The 10,407-nt window shown below is 38.9% G+C and overlaps 1 protein-coding gene and 1 long non-coding RNA gene across 2 annotated transcripts; both read left to right on the top strand.

Annotated features, from left to right (window-relative positions):
* The first annotated feature begins 2,959 nt into the window (after positions 1-2,959).
* LOC133309138 (uncharacterized) lies at positions 2,960-3,893 on the top strand. Its single transcript, XR_009751283.1, has 3 exons — positions 2,960-3,004; positions 3,104-3,168; positions 3,600-3,893. It is a non-coding gene; the product is annotated as an uncharacterized LOC133309138 (long non-coding RNA).
* A 926-nt stretch (positions 3,894-4,819) lies between these two features.
* Positions 4,820-8,247, top strand: LOC133309145 (uncharacterized). The gene is made up of 3 exons (XM_061509887.1): positions 4,820-4,823; positions 6,995-7,060; positions 7,554-8,247. The coding sequence occupies exons 1-3, from the start codon at positions 4,820-4,822 to the stop codon at positions 8,027-8,029; spliced, it is 546 nt and encodes a 181-aa protein (XP_061365871.1). The 3' UTR covers positions 8,030-8,247.
* Positions 8,248-10,407: the final 2,160 nt, after the last annotated feature.

Here is a 10,407-nt window from a genome sequence, read left to right as displayed (position 1 = left end):
CAGTAACAAAAATAAGAAGTTTTCTGGGTTTGGCTGGTTATTACCGGAGATTCATTAAAGAATTTTCAGCCATGGTGTTGCCATTGACCCGTTTGACCCGGAAGGATACTCCATTTGTTTGGACACAAGAATGTGAAGAATGCTTTCAGAGCCTTAAGGAGAAACTGACGACCGCTCCGGTGTTAGTACTTCCCGACCCGGAAGGTGAATTTGAGCTATACAGCGATGCTTCCAAGAAGGGATTGGATGTGTACTGATGCAAGATAGGCGAGTGGTAGCTTATGCATCGAGGCAATTGAAACCGCACGAAGAAGGAGCTGAATATGAGACAACGACGGTGGACCGAGTTCCTAAAGGACTATGATTTTGAATTGAAATATCATCCTGGCAAGGCTAATGTTGTAGCTGATGCACTGAGCCGAAAATCCGTGAGTATATCAAGCATGATGATCAAAGATTATGATGTGATTGAGAGGTTCAGAGATATTCAATTATCTAAAAATTTTCCATGTAAAATTTGTGGCTTTGAAATCACAAGCATTGAGAATGAACTGATGACCAGAATTAAAGAAGCTCAACTGCAAAATGAAAGTGCTAGACGACTAAAAGGTCAGAGTGGTGTATCCTGCAATGATGAGGGTATACTATTATATCAGGGTCGTGTAGTTGTACCTAGGCAGTTGGCGGAAGAAGTGATGACAGAGGCTCATAAGGGTCATTTTACAGTTCATCCGGGAGCTACAAAGATGTATCAGGACCTAAAGATGAATTTCTGGTGGCCTGGTATGAAGAAAGATATTGCCGAATTTGTCTCTAAGTGTCTCATTTGTCAGAAGGTAAAGATTGAGCATCAAAAGCCTTCTGGTATGTTGCAACCTCTGGATGTTCCTGAATGGAAATGGGAGAGTATCTCCATGGATTTCGTAGTGGGATTGCCGCGAACACAGGCTAGTTATGATTCTATATGGGTGATTGTGGATAGATTGACAAAATCCGCACACTTTTTGCCAGTTCGGGTAGATTTCTCTGCGGAGAGATTGGCTAGGCTCTATGTGAAGGAGATTGTGAGGCTTCATGGGGTGCCTGAGAGCATTGTTAGTGATCGGGACCCGAAGTTCACTTCTCGCTTCTGGGGAGCATTGCAGGAGGCTCTTGGCACTCAGTTGAGACTGAGCACTGCTTATCACCCACAGACGGATGGTCAGACTGAGAGGACCATTCAGACGTTGGAGGATATGCTGAGGGCTTGCACCCTGGAGCAGGGTACTGCATGGGATCGATATCTCCCGCTGGTTGAGTTTTCGTATAATAATAGTTTTCATGCTAGTCTGGGTATGGCTCCCTACGAGGCCTTGTATGGTCGCAGGTGTAGGACACCTACTTGTTGGTCAGAGGTTGGAGACACAGAGCGGTTTGGATTGGTTTTTGTTCAGGAGACTACTGAGCAGATTAAAATGATTAAGGATCGTCTGAAAAAGGCTCAGGACCGTCAGAAAAGTTACTATGATCTCAAGCATCGACCTCTAGAGTTTGAGGAGGGAGATCATGTGTTCCTGAAGCTGTCACCAGTTACGGGTGTGGGACGAGCCCATGGAGTGAGGAAGCTGAGTCCGAGATTTATTGGACCCTACCAGATTCTTCGTAGGGTGGGACCGGTTGCCTACCAGCTTGCCTTACCTCCGCAATTGGCAAATTTGCATGATGTGTTTCATGTTTCTCAGCTGAGGAAATATGTAGCTGATCCTTCTCACGTGGTTCAACCTGATAATGTTGAAATCCGGGAGAATTTGAAGACTCCTTTTGGGCCACTGAAGATACTCGAAAGAGATGAGAAGAAGCTGAGAAATAAATCTATTCCTATGGTGAAAGTCCAGTGGGAAGGAAGGACGCCTGAAGAGTCCACTTGGGAGCGGGAAGATGAGCTTCTCCGGCAGTATCCTGAGTTTAAGGACAGGTACGTTCTTGATTTTGCGGACAAAATCGCTGAAAGGTGGGGTGACTATAATAGCCCATCTTAATTAATTAGTAAATCAAGTGTAATTAATTAATTAAACATGTTTTAGTGAGTGAAATTAAGTATAAGGCTTAATTAAATGAATCTGAGTCACTTTGGAGTTAAAAAGTGTACTCAGTGAAAATTAAGGGGTATAAATGGGTACTGGCAAAAGTACCCAAAATATAAAAATAAAAATAGTAATATTCCTAGAATAATATTCCAGACTTTTGGGTAAAGTTTGGTAATTATTGGAGTTGAATAGATAGACGAACCAATGCCCACATGTTACCACTTAACCTATGTTAAGTGATAAAGTAACCAAAAGAGCCCCAAACCCTCCCATTCCCGTCGACGCCAGAAACAGAAGAGAAGAGAGAAAGAAGAGGAAGAAAGAGAGGGAGAGAGAACCTAGGGGGAGCAAATCTCAACCATTTTGAGTGATTCAAAAGCCTAAATCGCTTAGAATCTCCTCCTCTTTCATAATCCTTGCTTTTTTTTGAGTGGGGAGCATTGTGGAGAGGGATATTGCCTCTCAAAAATTCGGCCATTGGAGAGATTTTGGAGTTTTGGGAAGTTCAACCTCCATGGGAGCTTGAGGAACACTCCTTGCTTGGTTGTGTGACCATTGGTGGTAAGATTCTAACCCTTGAACCTCATGATTCCTTGAAATTTGCATGAGTTAGGGTTTATGAATAGTAAATTGGGATTTTGATGAAATGTAGTTGAATTAGCTATGTTCTAGGAAGAATGGAGCTTAGAGCATGTTATGGAAAATGCTAGGAATGTCATTTAATCGGTGAAAATGAGCTTAGATAGCTAAATGAGTATACTTGTAAAATGGCAAGAATATGATGCTTGATATTGGATTTCTTGCATTGTTGATAAATGGTATGGCTTGGTTGATTGATGATTGTGTCCTAATGGTGTCTAGGATTGAGACATTTGGACCGACCGTGAGTGATCAACCGCTTGAACAAGCTATGGAGCTTGAGTAGCTCATTGGAATTGGTAAGCTCACACTTGTGTGGTGTTTTGAATTGAGTATTTGATGGTTGATTGTGAAATACTCTTGGATGCAATGTGTTGATTGCATTACACCATGTGTAGGTGTTGGTTTTGGAGTAGAGTATTGTTGACATTGGTGAAGAACAAAGGTCGACTGAAGCATTGAGGTAAGCCTTCGGACCTTGGGTGTAATTCCCTTGACTGTTCTACCAAGCCCTGAAAGGGTAGAGGTTGTGATTTTGTATATAAATGCAATAAAATAGTGTAATGCTTTGTTATACGTATGTGTATGCATTTGGTGTGGCATAGGATGGTGTTTCCCTATGTGGGTATGTTGCATGACGATGCGTAAATCATACATGGTAGTTAGCTGGCCAGTAGGACTATTTGCATCTGAGTTTCCTTAGGACAGCTTGAGAGCTCGAGGGATTTCTCCTAGAGATGTAGTGCACTTTGCATAGATATGTATTTACTGCATTATTATTGTTATTGCTATTACACTGATATGGAACTGTGGGGTGGAGAGATGCTCCAAGGACCCCTGGTTTACTGGATATATTCGTATATCTCACCCCGTGTTGTGGGGACCCCCTTTCAGGTAAGGATGCTGCAGGAGCCTCTGGTGGCAAGTGGCCATATCTGGATTATGCATGAAATATGGCATTTCTTTGAGTTTATGCATGCCTTTTGTAGTTGACATGTATAGGATTTTATTTTGAAAGCCCATGGTCATTTGTATATCTTGATTCATTGGATGAACTTAGCCTATGCTCATGCCTTTGGTTACACCTTTTGTTGATGGGAGCCAAGGGAATGATCATAGTGTTTTGTAAGCTAAGTTCTATGATTTGTAAAGGATATGTAATGTAAATGATGCCTACTTGAAATTCAATATATGCATGCTTGTTATGTATTGAGTTGTTGAATTGGTTGGGCTGAAAATCAATTAGGTACCCTTTTGTTTAAACTGGTAAACGATGAGAAAACAAAGGTCATGCTGCCCAAATTCTAGCTAAATCTCATGAGGAGAGGTTGGATGAGTGCTAGGATTTAGTTTTGGGGCATGGACAATTGGGGTTTGTAATGGGGATGCATTTTCCCCTAGGCTTGGACTTGAGAAATGTGGGAATTGGAATTCCCTGGCAGCGCGCTTAAGCGCCCAGGAGCGCGCCCAAGCGCCCTGCTGCCCCTGCGAGTGCCAATGCATTCTGCCTCCTTGCGCTGGAGCGCCCAAGTGGGGGCTTAAGCGCCCAGGATTGCGCGCTGGAGCGCCCTGGCGTGCGCTTAAGCGCCCTTTGCTGCAGAAAGTTGGGTGGCTTACTGCCCCCTCATGTTTTAGCGCCCAGGGTGGGGCTTAAGCGCCCAGGGTTGCGCACTTGAGCGCCCTAGTCCGCGCTTAAGCGCCCTTCGCCACTGAAGGAGGAGATGCTTCTGTCTCTGCGCGCTAAAACGTCCCCGTGGGAGCTTGAGCGCCCAGGATAGCGCGCCCGAGCGCCCTGTTGCGCGCTTAAGCGCCCATCCACACTGGAATGCCTGATGCTTACTGCCTCCGTGCGCTTAAGCGCCCAGATGGAGGCTTTAGCGCCCGATAGCGCGCGCTTGAGCGCCCGGTAGCGCGCTGAAGCGCGCGGGGCCTGTGACCAACACTCTCTTGTGTTGCTTCAATTTGTCCTAACTTGGGCTACAGTGCTCCGATTTGAGCGCGGTTTGAAGCCACGCATAGCTAATGAAGAAACCTACAATATAGTAGAAGTTGTGAACATGATGTTAAGCTTAATTTATCTGTTTCCGCAAGGTAATATGGTTATGGTCACGAAAATGGGTATTATAAGTTCGGTACGTTTTAAAATGAAAAATTTATCCGGATTTTAATTGAACCCATGTGATTGTAATTGCGCTTAATATCATAATGCGATGTTAACAAACCGGTTCTAGAACGGGGTGTTACAATTGATACATCAAGTACACCAGAGATACGGAAGATAATGACACCTGAGTTGGTATATCAAAGAAGGAAACAACCCACATTGCCTCAGCAGCAACCTCAATCGTCTGAACCACTGGTAAGTCCTGAATCTCATATTTCTGATCATGATGTTAATACTTCTGATGACTTACCCATTACTACTGATTCTGATGATTTACTCATTGCTCTTAGAAAAGGAAAAAGAGTTTGTCCCAAGAAATCTTGTCCCTCTTGTACTCAATACCCTATCTCCCTTTTTGTTTCCTCTGCTAATCTTTCTGTGCGGCACAAAAGCTTTGTTTCAGCACTAGACTCTATTGCAATCCCAAAATCAGTACATGAAGCCTTGAAAGATGGGAATTGGGCTCAAGCCATGCAAGAGGAAATGAATGCGTTGGAGAAAAATAAAACATGGGAGGTTATTGATAGACCTAATGGAAAGAAAGCAGTAGGGTGCAGGTGGGTTTATGCTCTGAAATATAATTCTGATGGAACTCTTGAGAGATACAAGGCTCGATTAGTTGCCAAAGGTTACACTCAAACCTATGGCATTGATTATGAAGAAACATTTGCTCCAGTTGCAAAGATGAATACGGTGAGAGTCTTGTTATCCCTTGCTGCCCATTACAATTGGGATATAAATCAATTTGATGTGAAAAATGTTTTCCTCAATGGTGAGTTAGAAGAAGAAGTCTATATGGAAATCCCGCCTGGTTTTGATTCTGTGAAGGGGGAAAATAAAGTTTGTAGATTAAAAAAGGCCTTGTATGGATTGAAGCAGTCACCTCGTGCCTGGTTTGGAAGGTTTACTAAGGTTATGATGACCTTAGGATACAGACAGAGTCAAGGAGATCACACTCTTTTCTTCAAGCACTCCCATAATGGGAAGCTTACTGTGCTCCTTGTATATGTTGATGATATTATTATCACAGGTGATGATTTTGTGGAGAAACAGTTTTTGCAAACACGGCTTGCCTCTGAGTTTGAAGTCAAAGACCTTGGGAAACTGAGATATTTCCTAGGGATAGAAGTAGCTCATTCAAGGAAAGGAATTTTTATTAGCCAGAGGAAATATGTTCTTGATCTTCTCAAAGAAGCAGGAAAGCTCGGGTGTAAACCCTCTAATACTCCTATTGAGCAGAATCACAAGATAGGCTATGAAGAAGAGAGTCCTCTAGTTGATAAAGGACAATATCAACGGCTAGTTGGGAAATTGATATATCTGGCTCATACTAGACCAGACCTAGCTTATGCTATTAGTGTTGTCAGTCAGTTTATGCACGATCCAAAGGAGAAACACATGTAGGCAGTAGAGAGAATTCTGCAGTATCTTAAAGCTACTCCTGGTAAAGGATTGTTATTCCGACGTGATGGCAATCTCTCTTTAGAAGTTTACACTGATGCTGATTATGCTGGATCCGTGACTGACCGTCGTTCTACCACTGGTTACTGCATGTTTCTTTGTAGTAACTTGGTGACATGGAGAAGTAAGAAACTAGATGTGGTCGCCAGATCAAGTGCAGAAGCTGAATTTCGAGCTATGGCTCAAGGCATTTGTGAGTTACTGTGGCTGAAAATTATACTTGATGATCTCAAAATAAAATGTGAGGGACCTATGAAACTGCTATGTGACAATAAGTCCGCTATTTGTGTAGCTCATAATCCGGTTCAACATGATCGGACTAAACATATTGAGGTCGACCGTCATTTCATCAAAGAGAAACTTGATAGCGGGTTGATTACCACTCCATACATTTCCACTGGGCGTCAATTAGCTGATCTATTGACAAAGGGACTTCCTTCAAACAGATTTCAAGAATTTACTAGCAAGCTGAGAATGATAAATATCTATTCCTCAGCTTGAGGGGGAATGTTGTAAATATTTGTTATTTTATTATTATTAGTATTTGTTATATTGGGCCAAACTCATTAGGTCAAGTATTAGGGTTTTCATTCTCTATAAATAGAAACATCTTTGTACAGATTATTTACACAATTAATAATATTTTCTAATTACTCTTTTCAAGTTATTTACATTGATTCTGTGCAGGTTGAGGTGGAACGCATTGATATTGGTGAGCCTGAGAATACTGGTATGTATGATATGGTTAGAAGTTTTCTGTGATGGCATATCTGGACTCTGTGTTGAGTTCATAGATTAATTGATTTTCTGGTAGTCTAGTTAGATAACACATAAGATATCTTGCATAAAGTTTAGTTCTTGATGAGGGGTAGGGAGGGTATACTAAGCTTTCCATTGTCATCATCAGGACTTGACTGGATATATTCTGTTAATATACTTCAATCTGTGAAGAGTTATTTATGATATCAACAGCAGTGTAGTTGTCTTCTATTCTATGCATGCTTTCCAACTCAGACAATTTTTGTGTTGTCTTTGCTGCTTGCTACAATTTTCACTTTGTCTTCTGCGCACATACAAAAGGTCATTTTTGCTGGATGTGTGCTTTGTTGTGGCTTTATTAATTTCAGAAGTGCTGCATTTACAGTTGATGAAATGGTTTGAGTGACTATGCTATTTATCTATTGAACTGAGATTAATTTAATGTTGTACTTATCATATGACAGGCATCAAATCTGGTTCTAAGAGGTCATCTGATCATCTAAATGAACCACCCATTATATCTGCTACCTCCTCACCAGGTGCCAAAAATGAAGTCGAGGAACATCAAGATATAGATATTAATGATCTTTTTGGCAATGGAACACCTGAGGATGACAATAATGCTGAAGAAAAAGATAATGTTGGATTTGACATGAATGTTCCGCACACTGATGATGAGATCGCTGATGTGGATGACAGTGGTGATGAGGTAGACAAAGGACCCAATGCTGCAGAAGCTCTCAAAGCCCAGATGCAGAATGTGACTGCAGAGGGGATGCGTGCCCAGGTGAATGCAGAGGGGAAGGATGAGCAAACATCTACTTCTAGCAGTAGCAGTGGAAGTGGAAGTAGTGAAAGCGGTAGTGGTAGTGGGAGCAGCACTAGCAGTGACAGTGAAGGCAGTGATGAAGACTCGGTTAACTCAGTTGAAATTATATAAATCGGGTGTTTCTTTCTTTTGCTTTTTATCATTTGTCATTGTTTTTGCAGATAGTCCAATACATAAAATGTATTTATTAAACCTGGCTTAGAAGAATACAATAAGCCATCCTGATTTTAAAAGTTGGGGATTTTGTTAATATTGAAACTAGTGTGATTATTAGTGTGTTGATGGTAAATGATATGCTATACTTGATGTGTTTATATAAGTTGTCTTTAGTTTGGTTTGCCGTTAAAACATGTGAAGCAACTTCTAAGCAATTCTTGGATGAATTATTTGTGAGTGTTGGAAGGTAAAAATTTAATTAATATTATTCATAAAAATAAAATATATTAAATGGGGCGCAAAGAAACATTTTTTCGGAAAATTTTGAACTTCCGGGGTTTGTTAGTGTAAAGATCTTGAAAAGTTATATGAAATAAAAAAAAAAGCACTTAATTCAGATATTTGAGTCAAAAGTTATCATTTTATGAAGTTTTATGTTAAAATTATTAAAATTTTGTGCCACGTCAAACGGAGTAATATTTGATTTGAAGTTAATCGATTACACCTTATGGGCAAAGTTAATCGATTAAATAAAAATAAAAATGATTATCTTATTATGTCATGGCAAAGTTAATCGATTAAATAAGAATAGTAATGATTATCTTATTATCCCAACACTTCATCAATTGCTTGATTTAGTCAATGGTCAAATAAAGATAGATTGATGTATAGTTTTGGGATAAGGGCTTCTCACCGTGAGTTACTCGAGTACAAGACCTTACTACTCGAGTATCTTGTGACATACTTGAGTATCCGGATCACATACATAAGTACAAACACATGACGCATCCCGCTTCATCTCAAGAAATGTACTCAAGTGTGTGGATTATGTACTCGAGTATGAGATCCATTCAAGGGGCATATTGATATTATATATAGAGAAAAGAACAAATACTTTAAGTGCTCGTTTGATTGTACTTTTTAAAAAAGTAATTTTTATCTCTTCCTTATTTTAGAAGTTCTTTTTACAAAATGTAAAGCTATTTATATTTTTATAAAAATATTTAGATTTTGAAAAAAATATTTGGCTTTTGACTTCTATTTTTTTTAGAAGTTAAAATTTTTAACTTCAGAAAAAAGTAGGTTTTTGACTTTTTTTGTGACTTCTGTTTTTTTTAAAAGCAAACATCCAACCGAACTAAAAATGAAAAGTGCTTTTTTTCACACAAAAAAAAAAGCAACATCTGGAGAGAAAAAATCCCATCCAAATAGGCCCTAAATAGTTTAGAAATGGGGGTATAATATGACAATACAACAATAGAAATTTACTGAGATACATGCTGGATATATATATATATATATATATATATATATATATATATATATATATATATATATATAGGGACAGGATCATCTTACACCGGTGTAAGAATAATAAGTCTTACACCAAATTTTAACCATTGATTTTCTACATCTAACGGTTAAGATTTATTAGGTTTCACTCATTAATTAATTTTTAATTTCCAATAATCTTAACCGTTAGATGCAGAAAATTAACGATTAAGATTTGGTGTAAGTTGATCCTATCCCATATATATATATATATATATATATATAGGGGCAGGATATTCTTACATCGGTGTAAGAGTTAAAAGTATTAAGGAAATATCATTACAATTCAATGATTGTTACATTTTAAAATAAACAATATTTTATGGGTTATATTACTCTCATGTTACATCAGAGTAATATAACTTCCCACAGATTTATCGATTCTTTTTTCTCTTTTTTAATAGATAGATAGACCCATCACATGATTGTATTTACAACATGAGATAATATATCTCTTATTACATGAGAGTAATATAACCTATATTTTATTAATGAATATGGTATTGAACATTTCATACGGTTTCATTGACATAGTTTGCAAGGAAGTTGTAAAACAACTATATCACCTAACAGCTTAAGTTTATAAGTAATGGATTTTCAATATATATCTCTTTAACACATTCTTTCGCATAAGAGTCATTTACACTTGAAGTGTGTATATTGCATATGTACATTTTTTTTGTTCTATTTTATGCTCACTTAATTTCACTAGAAATTGAGAGATACTGAGATAGTGAGAATCAAACTTGTGACCCATAATAACCTTGGTTTTTATATCATGATAAGCATCAATTCAACCCAATATTTTAAGCTTAAGCTTATAAGTGATAACTTTCTATCATTTTGTATTGTATCTTTCAAATAGAAGTCTCAATTTATATCTCCTCTTTCTAACTTGGACAACGAGAGCACTAGAAATACAGGAAGAGGCCTGGATAAGACCCAAGGCTACTACTCATCGGCCTTTTAATAAGCAGACCAAATGAACATAGCAACATGGG

Source organism: Gastrolobium bilobum, unplaced genomic scaffold (genome assembly GCF_033153095.1).
Source record: "Gastrolobium bilobum isolate Gb01-03AN ecotype WA unplaced genomic scaffold, APGP_CSIRO_Gbil_v1 utg34197, whole genome shotgun sequence".
Classification (NCBI taxonomy): domain Eukaryota; kingdom Viridiplantae; phylum Streptophyta; class Magnoliopsida; order Fabales; family Fabaceae; genus Gastrolobium; species Gastrolobium bilobum.
This window is presented reverse-complemented; position numbering and strand designations above follow the sequence as displayed.

Bases quoted from the DNA above. Each gene is read 5' to 3' on its own strand.
- LOC133309145 (XM_061509887.1), top strand. The intron at 7,061-7,553 runs GTATGTATGATA...ATCATATGACAG, and splicing joins TGGTGAGCCTGAGAATACTG to GCATCAAATCTGGTTCTAAG.